Below are 23,797 nucleotides of genomic sequence, written 5' to 3'. Positions count from 1 at the left end.
AACTTAAAAGGCAAAAGGAACCAACCAAGACCCATCAGGTAGTTTAGCTATGATTTTATAACACTATCCTCAAAACCAGCCATCTGCTGACGTCACTGTTCATTATCTGGGCAAGAATGGGAAGCAAAGAGGTTAAGGCAAGGATATTTCTAGAAAAACAAAACAGTTCTTTAATCTTTTTGAAAAAGACACACATTTCCCACTGCAAGTCTCATCACACAGAATAAGCACACTGAGATACACCACTCAATCTGTGACACAGCAGTTCCCGAATAATTCAGAGAGCTTCTGAGGAGTGAAAATATGAGTGTGAATTGACAAAGTCAACACTGACAGTTGCTTAACAGTGGTAAAATATATTTTTATTTACTTTGTTGAGTCAGAAGGTTGTAAAAAAAATTATTGCTAAAGTAGATACCAAGCAAAACGAAATGGTACTTTAGAAGTCCAGTTACCTGGGAGTTTATTTAAACTAAGGAAAAGGTCTGTTTTCATGCATACACACTTGGTTCTTTAAATAACAATTGTGACAAACAGCAAAGAATTAGAGAAGGCTGCACTGTGATCCATACAAAACATCAACATCTTGGGTTGTACAATAATTAAAAGAAACATCTCACTCACTTTTGAATTACTGTAATAGCCAATATATAGAGGCATGCCTTATATGGGCATAGGAATGCAATTAAGAAAAGAAAAAAAAAAACCACACTGGAACTACTCAATTTCTTTAAAATCACTGAGCAAGAAAAGCAACATTTAACTTCCACACTGACTTTTTGCAGCGTCTATACAGTACCTTGACTTAAATCCAAGAGCAAAGTTAAGACTCTCCTCCTCTATTTTTGGTAAACAACTGCATGGTAAACTTAGATGACTTTCCCTCTGGGTTTTACCTGGGAGTGGCCTTTTTAATATTTTATTTAAAAGAGGGCAGGTTTGGCACTTTTATACTGATGTCACCAATGTTAATATTTCTTGGGATTTCAGGAAGATTCATATTCTTTACAGCTGATACAGCACGGGCTGGAGCTCCCGCTAAGCCAGCCTGTATACGGAAGCAAATAAAAGAAAAAGAAAATGTACAACTCAGGTGTAGCTCATTACAAACAAACTTAGCAATGGAAGACAATGATAAAAGGTTTTCACATAACAAGCTTAGAGAGCAGATGGTAGTTTGAATCAGTATGAGATGGTTACTTTGAAATACTAATCTATAAAGAGAAAACAGTTGAGACATTAGAAAATACAGTGAATACATGCAATAACAATGTAAAGAAAGATTTAAGTACAAGATATGTGTGCTACCCAGATACCACACAATGCTCAAATAAAAGCTAAAATTTTAGATACAATTTAACAGACATGAATTTAGAAGAGTGGTGTTTATTAGTTTCCTTTTTAACATCTTTTGAAACAATCATGACAGATTTTTTTATTTTGAAATGGAAATTATCATTAATGTATATCTGTAAGATAAAATAGTAATTATTTAGTTTCTTCATTCATTGTTAAACCTTAATACTGTGGGGGTTCTTCCAAACTTTTCTAAGAAAGGTCTAAAACATTTTTAAAAAAATCACACCTTTAGGGAAGTCTTAGTCCAAAAAGAATAATTCTACTCAAAGCTGAAACTGCATGGATACTCTCCTGAGCAAGCGGTTAGTGGAAATCAAATGAATAAACATACTTTGTCATCTGAAATAGACTCAACACATGCTGAGTTTCAACCACACTAACTTGGAGAAAGAATAATCTATATAACGAAATGAATTTAAATATACAGTTATCATCATTAATGTATAATACTTGGCTTCTTCTAGTAGAAACATTTATAATTTGTTAAATAATTTGACAAAAACTAAGCTCAAAAATGAAAGAAAAATACATAGATATCTAATTTTTTGAGTTATAATAGGCTTCATTGTCAAGATTTAACATACATCAACAATTTCAACGTTTTTAAAAAATTCAGACTATATAAAAAACAAAGCCAACCAATACATCTGAGTTCAATGGCACTGTTTTACACAAAACACACAAAGAAAAAAATCTTCCCTTCTGATCAATTACATATATGAAGACAATGTCCATGACAGATGCAATAGTTTTAAATTCCCTTTTCCCAATTTAAGTTTTTTCTTCCGTAATCCTACCTCTTTTAATTAAAATAATAATAATAATAAAGCTGTTGTTACCTGAGAAAAATCTTGTCTGATACAAAATAGGCCAGTGTAAACTATTTGCTAAATAAAGGATACAAACATTGTTAAGCAATAAAAATAAAAGCCATGGATTATCAATTTAGGGTTGGAAATAGAAAAATTAGTAAAACCGTATTAATAATAGATATGGCCCACACAGGCAATGAGTGATATGGGTGATAATGGATGCAAGCTCCACACCCAAGTCCAGATAGGGTGGGAGATTCATTTTCTGTAATTTAATGAAGGCTGTTTGTGATACAAGACTGAAAATTTGATTGACTTCTTCATTTGTACCTACCTGAAAGAATGAAGCTCATGGTATACCCTATTTTCTTCCCACCCCGCAAAGACGCTAAAGATACAGCTAAATATCATATCTTCAGAATAATGTAACTGAATATATATCATATTCAAAAGGATCTTTAATTTGGTAACTTCAAGTAAAAGTCCTAGATATCAAAATTTAGAATGACTTGGGAACAAAGAAGAATCCAGTGCAAAGAGATATGTTACCCTGTAAGTTTTCTTGTCCCAAAAGCACATTGTCTGCAATGAAACGGAATTATTTTAAAGTCGTACACATCTGGAACTATCATAAATTTTTCAGGTCAAGGAGTTGATAAATTTTCAAATTTCAAGATCAATTTGCTACTGTTTTAGTGTGGAATTTCCATAAAGGGCTACATATGAAAAGTCGACTACAGAAAAATATTTGAGTGTAAATATTTTTAAAGGTATAAATTATTAAAAGATTTTATTATTATGAAAGAATATGTGTCTTATTTTACACATTACACATTATTTATAGTTTACCTTTATAAACAGGAGACCTATTTTTCTGTATTAACTACCCTGAAGCCTTGTTTTCTATGATACCATATGTATAGCTAACTAAGCTCAGGCAAAGAAAAACATTCTGCTACATTTCATTAAACCATTTCTGTGACCAAAGATGGTGTCAACTCTTAGCTGCTAATGAAAATACATAAAATCACCATAGAAACTGATGTCAATGGCATTTACATGCCACATAGTCCTATGCAAAACCACAAGTTTCTAAGTGCAACAATCTAGCCCTCTTCTACACATATGCAGCAAGCCATAGACATGCAGAGGACGGGAACTATTTAGAACACGCAGATGAATTAGCAGAATCAAATTATTTCTCAAGCATGTTCAATACTTTTGTGTAGTATGTATATCAGGAAAGTAAATAGTGGTAAATAATGAAATATATACTTAAGTGCAATTAAGCTAATATTTAGAGATCAGATCCTTCTATGAAGAAAAGCAGGTCTGCTGATTGCTTCATAGAGCTTACATGAATTGCAGATGTTTGAAAATAAATTACGACTTAAAACAAAAAGACGGTGTTACTCATATATATAACATCAAAGCAGAAAATAAGTTTGATTTTCAGATGTCCATGACTGTCAATTCTTTAACAGTTTTATATGAACTGTTAAATGTGGAAAACATAAAATGTGGAAAAGGTAATTTCCCACTAGGGGGGAAAAATACATTTTCTGACACAGGTGAAACTACTTTCATCTTAGCTAAGTTTCTGGTTATTGTTTCGTTTTTTTAAAAAGATGTACTCAAAGCAAATAGATAAAACTTTTACTAACAACTTTTCCAACAGCAACATTTACAGAAATTACATTTACCTCACTTTCAGTGGCATACATTCATATATATATATATATATATAGTAGTTTTAAAAGGTAAAAATAAGCTATCTTGACAGTACAGCATAGCTCATAAAGATTTAAGGCTGCATAATGGACACAGAGGAAAAATAAGGAAACGAAGTTTTACTGGAGAAATAACTTGCTTCCGTCTGTTACACTAGCGCACTACCATGGCAGCTAAGCAGCGGCCACTCCATTAACAAAAACAAATAATATGGACCCAAAGCAGCTAAGAGTATGAATTGGATGAGAGAATGAAGTACCACAGAGAAAAGAAATGGTCATGTTTTCTCTCCCGTGAGATTAAATAAATTAACAGAATTAAGAGAAAGAAAACAAAATGAAGTCTGCAAGTATACCAAAATGAGGCCAAACAGATAGAAGACTTGTACAGACATACTCTTGGAAATTTCAAGCACCTGAATCACAAAGATAGTAATGGATGGATATGATTTGTTTTTGGTTTTGTTTTTAAATTGCCAGACCCAAAAATAAACAAAATATGTGCAAGCAAAACTGAAAAAGCAGCACTGCTGAAGTATTTTTAAAAGAACCTGAAAACTTCCTTTTCCTCATGCAGTAATCAATTTTCTTGAAGGGAAATAGAAATTAATAGTTTATGGACGTATTATTTATAATGTGTAAAATACCATCCTACCATCTTAAAATCTTTAAGTTTGAAATACAGCATTATAAGATGGTAGTTGGGGTGATATATACAAACTAAAGTATTTCTTCACCCTTCCTTCTGGAAACTGCTATATGAACATTCACAATTTTGACCTAGCACCCAAATCAATAAGACCAACATTAATAAACATGGTATTAAATGGTTTCAGACTCAAAATCATTAACAAAATAATGATGTTTTAAATTAATGTTTTTCAGTAGAACAGAAGGTATCAAATCTTTTAATTTCTTAATGTGAGGCAGATTAACTTTAATGTAGGAATTTATTGACCTGCAGAGCACAGTGGCACATGACTTTTATCCCAGAACTCAGTTAAAAGCCAGCCTGAGCCATAGTCAGACTGTATCTCAAAAAAAACAAAAACAAAAAAACCAAGCAAGCCCAAACAGGCTTATTTCTTGCTTTGAAGGCAGTGCTTAACATCATAACTACAAACACATTAGAAATTCTGGTGACAATCTATGGGCTAGACCTATCTCATACTTCATAAACAATTTTAGAGAAATTTCAATGTTCAAAAATGTTTAAACCCTAAAAACATCAACTTGTATAACATCTTCAGTTTCAGTTTTAATGTCTCTCTCTTCTGTGTTTCTTTCTTTCTTATTCTCCTAGTGAGACAGGATCTCACTAAGCAGCCCTGGCTGGCTGGGGATTCTCTATGAAGTGCAGGCTGGCCTTGAACTTTGCTTGCTTCTATCTTCCAAGTGGTGGGACTAGAGGTGCATGCCACCACACCTAGCCCCACAGCTTTAATACCTGGCACAGAAATAAACACAGCAGACTAATAACATTCATGGGCTGATTATAGGTAGTTCTGACCATAGCGCATGACCTCATAGTAATTTTGTAAAAATACAAAATAAATGTTCCTATCAAGTTAAGGGGAAAGTATCAACTCATGTGATGAGTTCCCACATCTGTGTTTTAGGGCACCTTTTCTATTCTCTACTCTTTTAAAACAGGTGTCTAATTTTCTTTAAACTCAATTACTAGTTTTCTGGATAGAAGTTAAAAGACCTAAGTGGTTATTGGCTCTTTTGCTAGAAAGTAGTTTAATATAAGTAATTACTAGAACATAGAAATTGCTGGTGATCTTAAACAATGAAGTGAATGAGGTCATTATATATTTTCCATATCAGAAAATAATACTTAGAGACAGGGACCAAACGTTGTATCTGAGCTTCACGATAATAGCATATAATCTTAGCATAAGATTTACATTATAATTATTATTATTATAAATCTATTACTATGCATCACTACTTCTCAAACCCATCCAGAGTAATAATGTCATGACTGAACAACAGTGCCAGACTCTCTCACGAAGGTTGTTCTAGCTAGTCAGGACAGGTAATGACTGTTAGCTTATAGAGCATTTTATCTCCTACAGGACTTAGTAAATTATTTTGATTTGGAAATGTTCAACTCGAAGTTTAAAACCATCTTAATTTTTTCCTGAAATGATTTTATTAAAAACAAAAACAAAACAACTGTGTTCATCATCACTACCACCGTAAAGCTTTTTAAACAGTAATTCAGTTAATTTATGGTATTAAACAAAAACAATCAAAGGAGTGTGTGTGTGTGTGTGTCTGTGTGTGTCAGGGTGGGTGGGTGAGTATGGGGAGGTTGTGGGTTCTGTTGTGTGGTATAAACAAGAAAATTTAGCTTTTAAAAACTTTTCAAATATTTTCCAATAGGCTTTATAATACAATGTGTGTTTGGACATTCAGAATTTTGGTATATATAATTTTATTTTATTTTTAGAGCACTTCATTCATCTTTTGAAAGTTTGGTCTTTTTGTTAGCCACTGTTAATATGCACCTGTAAGTCAAAACTGTAGAAATAATTCTGTTAAGATTTTGGAACTGAAAACCATTTTATGAGGGAAAGGTACTACTTATCAGTCATTACTCTAACCTTCACTGCTTCCCACTTTATATGGAAAACTCAAATCACAGCTTCCAAATCAGCAGGTAACTTTATGTTAGACCCTTAATGTAGAGATTTGTTTTTTTAAAAAAAACTACAGGCATATCTATATATATATTGCCAATGTTAAAATGAAATTGGTTCTGCTAAGGGAATGCTTAAAATTAACTTTTTATATAAAGTAAATTGTCATTTCTACAAATGCAATTTTCAATTAAATGACCATGTTTTTATATTTAAAAAAAAACAAAGAATTAAAATTTTTCTTTTACAATGCAGGCAGACAAAACAGAACAAACATGACGCCAATGATATACTAGTAAAATACACTACGTCCAATAAAAGATGGAGAAACTACAAGGAAAAACTAGAATGAAAATAGGCTACAGGGACTACATGGGTTCATTAACACAAAGAATTTTTGAGTCTGGCCTAAAAAGAATTGCCTTCGACATCATTTTGCTTTCCCTTTGTTAAGTACGTTTTCTCAAAGCCAGCAATACCTTGTCTACCTGTCCTGTCTGGGAGACTGAAAGATAAAGGTCTGCAAGAGAGAAGAATGGAAAGAGCTAGAAAGATCAGGATGTTCAGAAAAAAAAAGGAAGACTGACTTAAAAAGTAGTAACTCAATTCAGACCCATTTATCCACCTTAAGAATAACATAAAATACATAATTCCAACAAGCCTCCCAGCCCACCCTCTACCACCCCCAGAATTCCATTTATTCCCTGGCAGATTACTGGATGCCTCTCAGGATTCCCCAAATCCCAACCTCCCAGCTTAAACCCTCCTTTCCCAAAATTCCAAAGAGACAATAAACCATAACAGATGAAAACACGCTGTGCACGCTTCTGTCTTTCTCTCCTTTAGGAACTAAACTGGTCACTTTCTTCTACCACTGGAAACTCACTACCTTAAAGTCACCATACTTGATTTCTGACAAGATAACCTAGATAAATTCATACTTTAAAAGTCATATCTTTATTACATTTAAGATGACTTTCAAAAGCTAGAAGATAGTCCTAAAATAGTTCATATAAATCTTACAAATATGATCAGTTCTTTTTACCAATCAGAGTTTTAGTTAGGTCTTCTTTGTTTTTGTTTTATAATAATTTAAGTAGACTATATGAAGAAATTAATGCTTTGCTCTTGGGCTGGTGAGATGGCTCAGCGGTTAAGAACACTGGCTGTTCTTCAAAGGTCCTGAGTTCAATTCCCAGCAACCATTATAAAGGGATTGCCTGGCCTCTTCCAGCATGTAGGTATTCATGAAGAACACTTGTACATTAAAAAAATTACTTACATAAATATTTTGCTTTCAAATAATTCATCTGTGGAATCACTGGTTAGGTCTAAATACCTGACATTAACTAAAAACTAAAGCCTATGAAGACTTGAATTTTAGTGTGTGGCCTTCCAAACATTGAAAAATAAAGTTAAGTTAATAACAACTTGCACAAAGTCAATATAGTTTTAATACTATTTTGAGAAATAAGATGTCACATGTAGAGAAATACATAATAACACAATTTGGTGATTTAATCATTATCTGATTAAAACATACCTTCTTGCAAAGCACATACGCACAGAAAACTAATTCAGCACCAGATAACAGCTGATTATATATACTGAAATGTAGTCAGTGGATGACCATCAGAAACATTTGTGAATATTCTAAACTATTTAAACAGTATTATGCATGTGAAAGCCTATTTTTGCATAGTTACTTTATAAGACTATAGTATTCCCACCAAAAATGTAAATTCTGCATCTTACCACTCTCCATACCTAAGAAAACTATCATTTTTTAATATAGTCTACTGGGAAATAAAAAACCAGACACCCAAAATGTACTTCCTGATCTTGAATTTTGCAAATACTATATAAAACACTAAAGGAAACAGGAAAAGAAGGAAAGGAAGGAAGGAAAGAAGGAAGGAAGGGGAGGAAAGGAGGGACCACCACTAATAGAAAACGAGTCCCTAAAATGTGAAAAGCCAGTCATGTGCCTAGTGTGTGCTCACAGATTATTACCGAGTCACAAATTCACCCTTCATTTTAGGCCACCTACTAATGCATTATGTTACTGTGGCCTTGGCATTTAAACCCTGTACTTATGGAGTTTTGTGAAGTTTGCATACATTTCAAGTCAACATTTTAAAACTTTAAATGACAGATTCAAGTTAACAATTTTTCTTTTACTGCACTGAAAGTTGCAAATAAATATACTGAATAGCAAAGTTCATTTCCTTGATCTAAAACAAAACTTTTTCTAATAATCAATGGCATGTTTTCTGCTCTGAAAACTCAGTAATGTAAAAAAAGGTGGTGGAACATGCACAACACAGCTGTTTTGCGGGTCCTGACTTTAAGGTCCTCACCACCATCACAAGCCTCTCCTTTGGAAACCAACAGGGATGGCAAGATGAGACAATGAGAAATGGAAGACTACCTTTACTTTCAAACACAGGAAAGTGTTTTTATAAGGAGCTTCAACTGTTTCTCACTCATATGCTGTACTTTCTTCAATTAAAGTGAGCATAAAATTGTATCAAACTGAACCTTAAGTATGAACAAGATATTTTTCAGAACTCACCTGTTGTAAATTAATTTAGTGTAAGCAACACCACTCCTTCTATAAAAATATTGACTTGAAACTGACCAAGTGTTTGAACTTCCACTAATAATTATGTATAATGTGTTTTGGGTGGTGGTGGTAGTAGCATTTTTGTTTTTTGTTTTGTCTTGTTTCCAATCTGAGTTATAAAATGTAAGAGAATCATTCATGGCTGGGCATGGTGACACACACTTTGAAATCCCCGTGAGCACCAGGCCAGCCAGGACAACATTTATAATTTATAAAAGAGGGTCTCTAAAAGTAGGTACAATGGCGAATAAAGTATCAAGACTGCTCTCCTTGCTAAGCGTGCACCTTAAGCAGTGGCCATGGAGAGGACACGAACTGGGATAGTCCGGATGCAGCGCCTGCCACTGATCTGAAGCCTAGCTCTAAAAGAAGTGACCAAAGTCTACAGCAGGGCCGCACCCAGCCCTGAGGGACAAATATCCTTACTCAACCTACTCCATCCAAGGCTGGGTCTAACAACACAGAGTTAGCTACAAACACGTTTCACTATAGAATATATTAAAATGTATGTGTTAATGTATAAACTTGTTACTGACCTTTGGGAAGGATTTTAAAAGATGAAGGTACTGACTCTCTTGTCTTGATGCGTAGTCTGGCTAACCACCTATTACCAAGCATGGCTTCCTCTCCTTTCCCCCTCTAGAAGCAGGGTAAAGCCATTTGGAGGTCAGCAGTCTTGGGACGTTTTGACCTCCTAAAACGAGGTTACTCATTTTCTGAAGCTGAATGGGCACTCCAGCTGTACCTCAAGGCTGGTGCTAACGGACAAACCGTGCAGCTACAGAGCCGTACATAATAGCGCATAGCCATGCTCAGAGCCCTCACTAGGCAGCACTTCCCAGTCTTACCTCAGATTTCTCCAGTTTATTCTGTGCATCGATCTGTGTAACAATCTCATTCATGTTGGTCTCCAGCACCATCCCCCCCATCACCATTTCTGCAAGAATATTGTGAACCTAAAAGAAACATTAACATAAACAGACAATTCACTACAAAAGCACCACTATTTCAGTGATTTTGTTCTAATATCTGCTGAAATAATTTGTAATTAGGTTCATACTCCACATTCATCAGAACCATGAAACTGCAGGCAACTGTCCAACCTATACAGCGCTCAGAGATGTTAGTTCTCCACAAGATTACTGAAAGAACTGAATGAGACTATCTAGAAAAGCAGCCAAAATAAGTGATAAATATTAACTACAGAATTTTCTCTCATCTGCATTACCACTTTCTGGAGGTTTCATCCACCTGCAGTCAATTTTGATCCAAAAATATTAAGTGGAAACCTCACAGAAATAAACAATTCCTAAGCTTCAGGTGCATGTTCCCTCCGTTCTGTCAGGGTGTGAATCAAGCCTTTCTTAAACATAAAAACAATGGCTAGAGGTGCTCAGAACTTAAGAGCACTGGCTACTCTTTTGGAGAGCCCAGGTTCAATCCCCAGCACCTCACATGTCAGCTCACAACTGGCAGTAACTCCAGTTCTGGAAGATCCAATCAGACACCCTCTTCTGGCTTCTCAGGCACCACACATGCATGTAGTGCACATACACACATGTAGACAAAACATCCAGAAACATAAAATAACAAATAAACTGAAAAACTAACAAAATACCACCCAAACAAACAAAACAACAACCTCAACCAGATTACATAATTAGTATAAAACCCAATCTGTATCTGTTGGGGTCTCTTCCTCTTAGGTCTCATTATCTCCATCGTTCAGCAACCCCGGTTAGACATCACAACTTCCTTCTCACCTTTCTGTGTAGCCCTGGCTGTCCTGGACTCACTGTGTAGCCCTGGCTGTCCTGGGCTCACTGTGTAGACCAGGCTAGCCTTGAACACACAGATATCCACCTGCTTCTGCCTCCCAAGTGCTGGGACTAAAGACATGTACCACCAGACCTGGCTTCACTTCAGCTTTTAATAGCCATCAACTCTGACCAATTCTTTCTTTAGTCTCCCTTGGTGGAAATATCCTTCTGACTACTCCAACAAGCTCTTAATTTGCTTGCTTTAAATCTCAATTCTTAAAACCTGAATTTCTATGCTGCAAGAAAAAGTCTTCCTCCGAACATATACAAACAAAACAACAACACTGCAAAGAGAAACGTGTTTAAAATATTAATATTAAAATATTAAAGTGCTTCCAAGGCAGTAACAGCTGATCTTCAAAATCAGTCCTCTTGATCAATACCAACTGCTCTTTTAAAAACAGCCCATATTTTATTTCTGCCAATATGGTTCTCTACTTTTCTAGCCTCTGTTTCTGTTCATAGAACATTTATTCATTTTAATAATCCAGTTTAAATGCAATTTCCTCCAATCACAGGCGCTCAGGCTATGGCCACTATGTTCCCACCAATATTCTGCCCTTCTAGATATGAACTCTGCTAGGGCATAATCTCACTATTTCCCTGCAAGCACACAGTAGCCTGGTTCATGCTAAACATAATCTTAATAGAATAAAAACCATCGCTCATTAAATTCCATTTTACTCTGACAAATGCAAATTATCGTTTTTCCTAAAAAATAAACTATTTGATATTTTAAAAACCAGTACCTTGTCTACATGGAATATTAAATCCAGTTCACAGACATTTTCAAAACATTTGTCTAATGTTTCCACAAATACCTATGGAAAAAGAAAACAAAAAGGTATGTAAGTGAATTCAAACTTATTATCTGTAAGGCAGGCAGGCAAACATTTCTATTATCAGAACCTCCTTTTGAACATTCAAAACTATAATAAAAAACCAAATGTCACTTTGTAGACCAGGATGGCCTCAAATTTACAGAGATCGGCCTGCCTCTGCCTCCCAAGTGTGTGCCTCCACTGCCCAGCTATGAAACTAACTTTTTTTTTTTTTTTTTTGGTTTTTTGAGACAGGGTTTCTCTGTATAACAGTCCTTGCTGACCTGGACTTACTTTGTAGCCCAGGCTGGCCTCGAAATCACAGAGATCCACCTGCCTCTGCCTCCCAAGAGCTGGGATTAAAGGTGTGCACCACCACACAAAGCTTTGAAACTAATTCTTTTTTTTAACACATTTTTATTGAAAGATAAAATAATTCATATTACATCTCATTTTCTATCCCATCCCATACATCCTCCCATTCTTAAGATTCAAACAGTAAGTGTGATTAGAAGCATCAGACCCTCTTCAAAAACCTATTCACCAATTTTCTTTTCATTCAGCAAAAATTATTTAATACAGTTAGAAATGTTAGTATATTTAGAAACCCAGAGCCTGCAAGTTATATACTTAGCAAAATTATATCTGCAAAAGTATATGAAGATTTTTTTTTTAATCTAAAGGACCTTAGAGATCCTAATCTGGACCACAAAAGTACCATCCCATTATAATTTCTCAAAGAATGAGTTTTAAAAAGTTAAGACCTAGACGTGATATGGTAAATAGCGCCCCCTTGTGTTTCACTTTTTTAAAAAGATAGGAAGTTTAGAGTCCATTTTACTCTGATAGCTCCATACCTAGTAAGTAGCTAGTTATATACTGAGAATATAAAACCAGACTTAACCTCTGTCCTTAGGAAAGTCAAAGGAAGGGCTGGAGAGATGGCTCAGAGGTTAAAAGTGCCGCCTGCTCTTCCAGTGGTCCTGAGTTCAATTCCCAGCAACCACATGGCAGCTCACAATCATCTATAATGTGAACTGATGCCTTCTTCTGCAGAGAAAGCACTCATATACAATAAATAAATAAATCTTTTTTAAAAAATGAGAGAGTCAAAGGCTAGGAGGAGATAAATTGCTTTAGTTTACTGAAGAAATCATATGTTTAACTTTTTTCACTTCAAAAAATATACCAGATTAGAACTCAGTTTAATAATAGAATGCAGTCAGGAAAGTGACATATTCACATAGAAACAGGGTCCCATTCCCTTATCACAAGAACATTCTTGCATTTCATCTTTAATAAAAAAATCTGAAAATCCATCATTCAAAAGCTACTAAGAATCTATTACGAGACAGCTTAGTCTTCAGAGGCTTAGACTCTCCCACCACCTACCTACCATAGGACATACAACAAAGGAGTCTATCCTAAGGAATGTCATTAAATGAAGTTTACTGTGCAAAGATTACATAATATACTTACACAGGCACCAGTCAATTTGGTAGGTCAGTAACACACACTGCAGTATAACTCACTATAGGATAAAGGGAAGACCAGGGGATCTTTTTCAACTGAGTATTCTTTGCTTATCAATTGTTCCAATTAAGCCTACTTTTAAAAAATAATTTTATTTTTAACTATTTGCATACACATGTGTGCACACGCCCGTGTGTGCACACACGTGTACATGTGAGTACAATGCCTGAGGAGTCTAGAAGCGTGTGCCCAATCCAGTGGGGCCACAGGCAGTTTAAAGCACCTGACGTGCAATTGAGCTCAGGTCCTTTGTAAGACTAGTACATGTTTTTAACCACTGAGTCATCTCTCCAGCTAAGCCCTTTTTATTATATAAATGTGCCACCTTATAAAACTCATGCCAAGACACCGTATACCATATAGGGGAAAATATGTATAAACATTTCAAAAAATAAGACATCGAAGAAAGAATTGTTGGCCGGGCGGTGGTGGCGCACGCCTTTAATCCCAGCACTTGGGAGGCAGAGGCAGGTGGACTGCTGTGAGTTCGAGGCCAGCTGGTCTACAAAGCAAGTCCAGGACAACCAAGGCTACACAGAGAAACCCTGTCTTGAAAAACAAACAAAGCAAAACAAAACAAGAAAAGAAAAAAGAACTGTCAATTCAGTTCTTCAGCGTTTATATTCCTTTCTTAGAAATACATGATGTGATGAAATGTGGTAACTGACAACATCACAGACATTATACAGGATGTTTTATCAATATTCACACCTATTTTGGTATTATTATTTGCCCCATTAAAAGAAAACTAGAATCTAGCACACAGCAGAGCCTGAACACTTCCAGATACAAGATACCATACTGCTTCAATCACTGACCTCTCTAACCAGTTCCTCATCACCTCTGTAAATAGTATCTTCAAAACAAGTACATTTTCATTTTACAGACAAAAATAAATAAATAAATCCAGGACCACAGAGCTTAACTAACTTCATGAATACTACATTAATTTAGTACAGCACCCACAAGTGAAATACTCCCACAAAAGCTAGCCTAGCAGTGCGGCAATCACAGGGGGCCTTACACATGGAGCTTTAAGTTAGACACGTATTCCATCACCATGGTTCTTTCTAATTAAGCTCAGTTTTTTCATTCCAAACGAACCAGGTCAGTGCTGTGGTAAGTCTAAGTATAGTGCGTAACCACAGCAGCAGTGTGGGATTTTCCATTGTCCTGCTTCCATTATCTGTGCAGCATGACACACAGATTGAGGGTAGTGTGACTGCTTATAAATAACTCAACAACCCAGCATTAATTTCTAAGGAGCTTCTGTTCTTAGTGTGTAAATATTTAAACATTGCCAATGTACACATGCAGCAACAGAAAAGACTCTTAAGGCCAGCTATTACATATGCTCAGTCATCACATCAAAACAGTACACACCTAGACTAGAAAAGGAGCCCAATGTGATAGCGCACACATTTAATCCAGCACTCAGGAGGTGCAGGAAGGAGGATTTCTGTGAGTTTGAGGCCAGCCTGGTCTACACAGTGAGTTCCAAGATAGTCAGGACTACATAGAAAGAATGTATCTCAAAACAAAGAAACAAAAAAATTTTTAATAAAAAAGTTTTTTCTTTTTATCAACTTATGTGCAATTAAATCAAACAAGTAGCTACTGTTCAAGTGAGTGACATAATGGAACATGGACACAGAATGTATTTAAATGCTTCTTCCAGATTTTACACAACACATAAAGTCAAACCCAGGAACGCATGCATACTTTTCTGTTTTTGAGACAGGGTTTTTCCATGTAGCCGTGGCTGTCCTGGGACTGCTTCATAGACCACACTGGCCTTGAACTCACAGAGATCTGCCTGCCTCTGCCTCTGAGTGCTGGGATTAAAGGCCTCCACTCCCGGCTCACAAGCACACTTTAAAAATACCAAATGTTTGCATAAAAATATGTATTTTTCAATGGTTCTTTGAATAGTGCCTTTTAAACACTTGAATTATCAAAATTACAAACGTATGTTTAATAAGATATATTGATGTTTTCTTGCTCTATTCTCCAAGGAACAAGCAAGAACAAATGGGTCTCATCTCAGCTCTTCTAGGTTTCTCATTTTCCACTTTAAATTTTTTTACATTAGAGTTGTAGTCTCATAACTAGAGGAAGAAAACAACCAAAAAAATCAGTTCTAAATAATCTCTGACTAGCCATTTGATGAAACAGAAGCAAAAATGATGAGCTCCTCAGTTTAACTTTGTTCATTTGAGCATGTTACTAGGGTAACTGGCTCACACATGTTCGGTGTTCTCTCTTAAGCAATAAAGGAACTGGAAATCAATAGAGAAAAAAAAAAAGAGCATGCTCAGGGTTAACCACAGTCACTACCTGTCAGGTAAATTACAGAATTTTTCTTTCTTTTGGTAACAGAGTAAGTTGATGTGTAATAACACCAAACGGTCTTATAAAAATAGCTCTAGCCCTTTTTTAGAATTTTATTTTTATTTTTGTATTTATGTGAGGGTATGTCTCGTGTGTGGGTGGCTGAGGAAGCAAGAAGAGGATGACGGACCCCATTTGAGGCAGAGTTACAGCCAAGAGTGGCCACTGAAGGTGGGAGCTGACCTCGAGTCCTCTCCAAAACACCTCTTAACCACTGAACCATCTCTCCAGCTACTCTAAGCCTACTTTTATAATAAGCAAAATGTTATAACTCTCCTAAAAGATTCTTTTCTGCATTTTATCTAATAGGAGAACAAAGTATCAGGGCAGAACAAGGTTCAGTGGAAAGAGTCAAGCTTAGCACATGAAAGGCTCTGGGTTTAATCACTAACACAAAGACAAAAGTACAAAATTCAAATCCCATTAGCACCAAAGTTACTAATGTTTGAGCAATAAAGTAAAAAACACCAGGAAAATACAACAGACATTTTCCTCCTCCTACAGTACATGCCAGAATTACTTCAGTCTGGATGTAGAATTCCTGTCCTTTGATAGTTCCTCCTCTTACAGCTGTCCTGTTAGAACAGTCAGATGGGCCACAGCATCACAATCCAGAGCACTTCTGCTTTACCTCTAAGAAAAGTCACATCCATTTTAGTCTTTCTCAATAAAGCAGACTGAGTTTTAAATGAGCTCTTTCTCTTGTTTTAACTCTAGAGACTCATAATGAATGGCTAGCTTAGGAAAATAAAAAGCAGTTATATGTAGAAGGTATCTACCACTCTTTTCACCCAGGCTAGCCAATAGAGAAACAGAAAGCAGACTATTATTTTGTGTTTTCTAATTATCTGTATGTTGTCGAAACACAAAGTTTTAGAATAAAGCATAATTATGTGTCAAATAAATTAGATGTGTGATAATGACCTCAGTTAGAAGGCAATGCAAGATGCAATCTTGATTGTTCCCTCTCTGTTACTACGGCATATAAAACCAAAACCAAATCTTGTCTTCTCACCAGGTGGTGCACACCTTTACCCAGCACTTGGGAGGCAAAGGCAGGGGAATCTCTGTGAGTTTGAGGCTAGCTTGGTCTACAAAGCAAGTCCAGAACAGTCAAGGCTACACAGAGAAACCCTGCCTTGAAAACAAAACAAAACAAACAATAAAAAACCCCAAAAAACAAAAATTTTTCTTTACTAGAAAAGTACACAGGGAAACAAAACACTGACTCTAAAGTGGTCCTCAGAGTAAAAGCACAAACAGCTAAAATCTGGAGTCATAGCTACTAGAAGCTCAAAATTTCCTTCAATTCTCTGCTTAGAGCTTATATGTTATTTTAAAATTATATTCAATTTTATCCTATATGTTTATCTTAAAATTATCATTTTTTTTTTTTTTACCACCACCAATTTTAGAAGAAAGGAATGGAGGAGAAAATGGAGAAACAGACAGACAGCAAACATTTACCATGATTACTTTGTGGTTGCACATAACTGATACCTGCCAAGTACTCAAAACAAGTGTAAGAAATTATAGATTTGGGAGCTGGAGAGAGAGAGGTTAAGAATATGTAAGGCTCTTCCTGAAGTCCTAGGCGAGCTCTCAGAATCCACATGGAGGACTCACAGTTGCCTGTTACTTGAGTTCCACAGGACCCAGCTCTCTTTTGGCTTCCCTGGGTATTGAAATGCACACGCATGCACAGACATGCATAAAAATAAAATACATCTTAAGACAAAAAAAAAAAAAGAATCACAGACTTGCCAACTGTGATAGTACACACCTTCAATCCCAACACTCAAGAGGCAGAGGCAAGCGGATCTCTGTGAGTTCAAGGCCAGATTGACCTATGTAAGTAGACCACCCAGGGTTACATAATGACACCCTGTCTTAAAAATAAAACAAAACCAGAATTATAGGTTAAAGAGTAAAGTGGTAGACTAACAGTTGCACTACCACTTATAGTTTTCACTTTACTAACAATTTCAATACAAAAGCCTTGCCACTTATATTTATTTCTAAGCTTGGTCACTCAAAATTTATTACTAAGTTTTCTGCTTGGCAATTTCCCATTTAAAATCAAGGGATGCTTCCTTCCTGCAGATTTAAAACCCATAACTCATTTGACAAAGAACCTTTTTACATGCAGCTTTTCCCAGCTTACAACTTACTGAGGCCACATCTCTATTTGTGTGCTATTCAGAAAGGAAACAAATCTGAATTCTGTGTATTTCCTCTTGATAATCTTGATCCAATACAATTATTTGTAACAATTACATTAAATTTATTAAAATTATTTTTTAGTGTGTGTGTGTCTTAATGATTCTCATAATGAACAAATCAAGTAGAACTCAGATAAGAAAACGTCAATAACAGGTACTAACAGCTACAAGAGGCCTAGTTCCTCAGCTAGGAGCACAGTGAGGGCAACCATTACACAGAACACAGCCGACAGGTATGTGGATGGCAAGAGCCTGCCAATGTTCTCAGCTGCCTGCTTCAATTTTGTTTGTGCTCTAGGAAGTGAAGTCTAGCTAAGATGAAGTCTAATCAGTGCAGAGCACTAAGCACTTCCAGTGACCATGGATCTAGAGTAGGCAGTAAATATGATTGTGCTGTTCTTCTACGTATTTCCAGATGTATGAGAACAGGCCAAAAAGTTAAGTGCATAGAAGGCTATGTACACTGTAGACTACTCACAGGATCTAAGCTGAATAAGGACAAGCAAGACCTCAGTAGGATCAGGGAGAATGAAAAACACAGCAGATGTTAAAACCTAAGGGACCTAGATCAAGAGAACTAGAGCTGCACAAGAAGACCAGCTGAGCCAGCTGACCAGGGCCCACAGGGGCTCGTGAAGACTGAAGCACCAACCAAGGGCCATGCATGCACTGGACTTAGGTCCTCTACATAGATGCAGCCAATGGGCAGCTCAGACTTCATGTGGGTCCTCTGGTAAGGGGACTGGGGGCTATCCCAGACATGGACTCGGCTGCCTGCTTTTCTATCACTTCCCCCTGACAGGACTGCCTTGACAGGCCACAGGGGAAAAGGACAAGCTCAGTCCTGATGGGACGTGATGCGCTGGGGTTGGGGGGGGCTCCCCTTTCCTGAAGAATAGGGGAGGGGCAGTGGAAAGGAAGGATGGAACTGGGAGGGCGCTACAACCAGGTTATAAAGTGGAAAAATAAATAAATTAATAATAAAGAAGAAAGATAAGAAAGCAGCTGAGAGAAGAAACTGAAAGAGATTGTGGACTGACTTATAGTTTGTATAAAAATGAGATATGAACAAAAGCTAGGGCAGAAGGCCAAGTTCTGAAGACATGTACTTACACATGTGAACACTGAAGTCTCCAAGAACCTTCACACATGCAGTCTTCTCCTGAATGCCAATGAGTAACAAGCAGCTCTGAAAAGTCTACAGACTGGAGGTTTCTAGAATCCTGGGAACAGAGGCAACTGCTATCTGTGTGCTGGATAACTAATCTGTCACACTGAAAATAGTGTCTTCCTCCAGGGAAAAGGACAAGCCTACTTTTCTCTTTAGAGACTCTCATCCCCTCCAGAGTAGACATGATTCCCCCATCAGAAAGAACTTCAGCTCCCTAAGCCCTGTGTGAGCTGATCTGATGGTGCAGACATCACCGGGCTCCTGTGCAGCACCTATCTGGAGCTGAGAACTGATGCAGGCAAATGTTAGCATGGTTTTCCATGTTTTGTTTTGTGGATAATGCTTTTGTTGTTAGTGATGCAAGGTATTTTCTGGCACCATTGTTTAAAGTGTAGATTAACTTATCAGCTTGCAAATGGAGTAAAATTGACAAATTCCCCAAGGCATGGGAGATAGAAAGAGATGAATACAACTAAACATGTAGGAGAAAGACTAGTCTGATAATATGAGAGGAAATCTGGAGATGTTTAAAAAATAAATCCTGGAAGAAACAAGTAGAATATCTGTAGGCACAATGCTACAAAAAAGCACACACACACACACACAACCTGTAACTTGTGAAGGTTGAAGGCAATGAAGAAGACAAAGAAGAAAGACTTAAGTTAAAGAGTTGAAGCAATCATAATAAGTAAGGTTCACAATCTTGAGTTTTCTGATGACTAACCTTGAGTTCTACAGACATTACAAAAGCTTTCAGGAGACCAGGAGAGCTGTTTTAGGTCAGATTTGAGACATGCAGACAGACTAACAATCTTGGGCACCTTACAGTAACTCACGTGAATAGAAGAAAAGGCATGACGAAATTAGTTTTAATTAGTCCTAATCAGTTTAGTTTCTACTTCCCTTGATAGGGTTTGAACTGGATCACAAGGGCACTGTCTTTCTAGGTGAATTAATCCACTTATAAGTTCATAGCTAACCAGGCTATTAGGAGGTGGAACCTGCTGGAGGAAGGAGCCACTGGGGGTGCGTCTTTGGAATGTTTATCTTGTCCTGGCCCTCCCCAGCTGCCACGAGGACAGCAGCAGTCTTCTGTCATGCTCTTCCACTGTGTTACTCCTTTGCAAAGACTTAGATGCAATGGGATCAGCTGGCAGACTGAAACTTCCATCACTGTGAGCCAAAATAAAGCTTTCCTCTAACTTGATTTTTGTCTGACACTATATATCACAACATACAAACCTAGTATCTACTATGGAATACTTCTTATCAACCAAAACAGCGCTTTATAAAATTTTAATCTTAAGTTTATAAAAATGTAATCAAAAAATTAATGAAAGGTAGTAAGATGCAACTGTTAACTTACTTGTATTAGATCTAAAATGCCAAGTTCACTTTCTGAGGAATCCACACAGAAGACAAAATATAGTGTTGCATAATGTCTATAAATCAGTTTGTTGTCAGATCCTCCAATTAATCTAAATGACAAAACAAAATAATTGATATGGTGTAGGGAACAAAATGTAGAATATTTCATTAGCTCAAGCAAAATCACATTTGTTAAAAACTTTTATAAAGCAAAATGTAACAATGGCATAGCATTCAAGTAAACTTACATTAGAAACTAAGTAAATTAAACAGCAATCTTCTTCAGAAATGTCAGGTAAAGGAAGCCAGTGCTTAATTTTAGTTAGTTTATTCATTAAAGTATCCAATGAGTAAGTACTATATGTCAGGCACTGATAGCAGGTAAAGAGACAAAAAAGTTAAGAGGTAGGGGGAAAGCTTCACACAGAGAACCAAAACAGGTCCCGCACATCCATGTATTTCCCACTTCAGAATGGACTGAGAGACATCTAGACTGACATCTAATCACTAGGGGTGGGCCACGGAAAAATGAAGACAGGGCACCTTGGGGTAAGGTAGCAATGACTGACAAGGGCCATTTCATCAAGACAATATGCACTTTCAGGGAGATATGAGGCCAGTAGACAAGAAGAGATTAGTGAACAATGAAGGTGAAGGAACAGGCAGAACCAGATCACAGGGCTTGTGCAAGTGCTTACAAGATATAACTTCATGGTCACAGTAACATACACAGCTTAAAACTGAGTATCAGCTAGAAAAAAGAAAGAGTATTTCTTAAGCTTTAGACAGACTGAGCATCAAGGTCCAAAACATTATTTTTAAGTCTAAATGTAAGAATACCAGGCTAATGTATACTCAATTCTTTCATCAGATGCTTTTATTCATATATTCATATTAACTAGAATTCATCATTTTTATAAGAATAATTTAGAAGTCATCTGAGCAATCTTATATTTTTCCAAATATACTTTAGCAACTTTATAATAGTAAATTCACCTTCTCAAAACCACTTAAACATTAACGTAATTTAAAAGCACGCTATATACAATCAAAACTAAAAGAGCATTCCCAACAGCATAGGGTGTGGCATTTTTTTCTGTTCTCTAAATATAACACTCAACTTACAAGCTCTATAGAAACTACTTCTCTGAGTACGTGCTACTTTCTTGTCCTGCAAGAGCAAAATTAGAAATGATCTTAGGGGGAAATGAAGGAGTGTGAATACGATGCTAGGTTACTTGTCTAGAAAGGGTTTAATTTAATTTAAAAGTATTTTTGTATACATTAAATATTCTGAGTTTGGCTATGATAGCAGTTATAATTGTTCCCTGAAAGGGTGAAATGAGCACATCAGCATGTTCACTGTTGGGTTTTTGTTTGTTTTGCTTTAAAAGAAGACTGTGCTTCTGAAAAATGTGTTACAAAGTACCCATTAATGCTCTGAGAAACTAAGGACTTCGGCAAGGCAAGTACATAAACACACAACTTAAACACACAGCCTCACCTTAAACTTAAATATTGATACAAAATTACATATATGAAGTTGTCTTAGCCAGGGTTTCTATTGCTATGATGAAATACCATGACCAAAAAAGCAAGTTGAGGAGGAAAGGTTAACTTGGCTGACATTTCCATACTGAAGGAAATAAGGGCAAGAACTCAAACAGGGCAAGACTCAAATAAGGTAGGAACTTGGAGGCAGGAGCTAAGGAAAAGGCCATGGAGGGGTGCTGCTTAGCACACCCATGCTTGCTGCCCATGACTTGTTCAGCCTACTTTCCTATAGAACCCAGGACCACCAGGCCTGGGATGGCAGCACACTGGGCTGGCCTTCCCCATCCATCTCTAATTAAGATCTTCTGGAGACATTTCCTCAATTGAGGCTCCCTCTCTGATGACTCTAGTTTGTATCAAGTTGACACAAAACTAGACAGTACAGAGGTGAAATACGATATGTAAAAGTTACAAACTGAAATTTCTAATTTTTTTTTATATCTTTGTAGGAGAAAATGAAATTCCAAGAATTTGAACAATATGACCGAGGGAACTAGCTAGCCGCCCCCCCGCCTTTTTTTTTTTTTAATATGATTGGAAAAGAATATCTCAATTTCAAAGCATAAAGGTCCATCCAAACAGGACACTCTTTGTATCAATCTGGTTCTCACAGTCACCATGTGCAATGCACTATGGGAGGCGAGAATCCTGCAAAATAAGATAAAAGGATAAGAAAGAACCAGTATCTATAGCAAAGATTCCTTCAGAGACTTAACATAAACATTAAGTTTGTCATTAAGTTAGTCTAGAGGGAGCTAACAGCAAAATCTAGAAATCATAAATATGCATTACATGTTTAAGTACAGCATTATATAACATTTTTAGAATGCAAATAGATGAGGTAGTTGCTGAAATAATAAATTTCTTCCCACATGATAAAAACAATGTATGGTCAGACAAAAACGGGTTCTGTTGCCCTAAGTTTTTTTTTTTTTTTAAACAATCTGCATCTTATTGCTCATGGGCTTAGCTAATAGTTTTAAGTCTCAATGAGAAAATATTAAGTGTATTAATTACATAATTGGGAAGGAAGTACTTATAGAAATATTTAGAAGTAAAGTGCTTTCAATAGAATCCATTCATTATAAAGTATTTTCTTAGAGTTATGATGCACTTGTCTAGCATACACAAGCCTTGAGTTTAATTCCTAATTCTACAAATAGAGAAAAACAAAAAGAAAGAAATATTTATAAAGGTATACACATATATGTGAATAACAGACTTTGACTTTGTTTACTATAAAATAAAGAATATGATCTGAATTTTTATGTGCATTTACTGTAGAAATATTATACCCATTAAAAAGAATGTTGTTACAGTTTTTTAAGTGTATTAAATTTATATATTTGTATATATACCAAATGACTATGTGGGACCTAGGGACAAAATTCAAGTCATCAGGGTAGGCAGACAGCACCTTTAGTAGGTAAGCTCCATTTCTCCAAATATATTTATAAGAAAAACTACAAAATATTAAGCAAAATAAAAAGCAACATGCAATGAACACTAATTATGATCTCATAAGTAAAATATTTAAGGCTATATATTTATATGTCAGTAAATATAAGATGTACTTTCTAGAAGGATACACATGAAACTGGGGGAAAGGCTAAGGTTGGGAGAGGAAAAGTAATTTAAAATTTTATATTTCCCTGTAATAAGTAAATTCTACAATATGAATATATTAACTTTATAAAAATAACACTAAATATTTTAGAAAGATGGCATATCTTAAAAAGTCT

General features: G+C 36.1%; 1 protein-coding gene across 2 annotated transcripts in view; it reads right to left on the bottom strand.

Annotated features, from left to right (window-relative positions):
* Nucleotides 1–667: 667 nt before the first annotated feature.
* Nucleotides 668–23,797, bottom strand: part of Ap3s1 (adaptor related protein complex 3 subunit sigma 1) — a 35,612-nt gene continuing 12,482 nt past the window's right edge. The window contains exons 3-6 of one of the 2 annotated variants that reach the window (XM_051163015.1): nt 20,500–20,611; nt 11,745–11,816; nt 10,024–10,131; nt 668–1,048 (exon numbers count right to left, since the gene is read on the bottom strand). In XM_051163015.1, the coding sequence (XP_051018972.1) occupies nt 920–1,048; nt 10,024–10,131; nt 11,745–11,816; nt 20,500–20,611 (421 nt within the window). In that variant the 3' untranslated portion in view covers nt 668–919. Of the gene's footprint in view, nt 1,049–7,022; nt 7,070–10,023; nt 10,132–11,744; nt 11,817–20,499; nt 20,612–23,797 lie in introns of those variants that run through there. The other variant, XM_051163016.1, reaches the window with a different exon arrangement.

Source organism: Acomys russatus, chromosome 20 (assembly GCF_903995435.1).
Source record: "Acomys russatus chromosome 20, mAcoRus1.1, whole genome shotgun sequence".
Lineage (NCBI taxonomy): Eukaryota > Metazoa > Chordata > Mammalia > Rodentia > Muridae > Acomys > Acomys russatus.
This window is presented reverse-complemented; position numbering and strand designations above follow the sequence as displayed.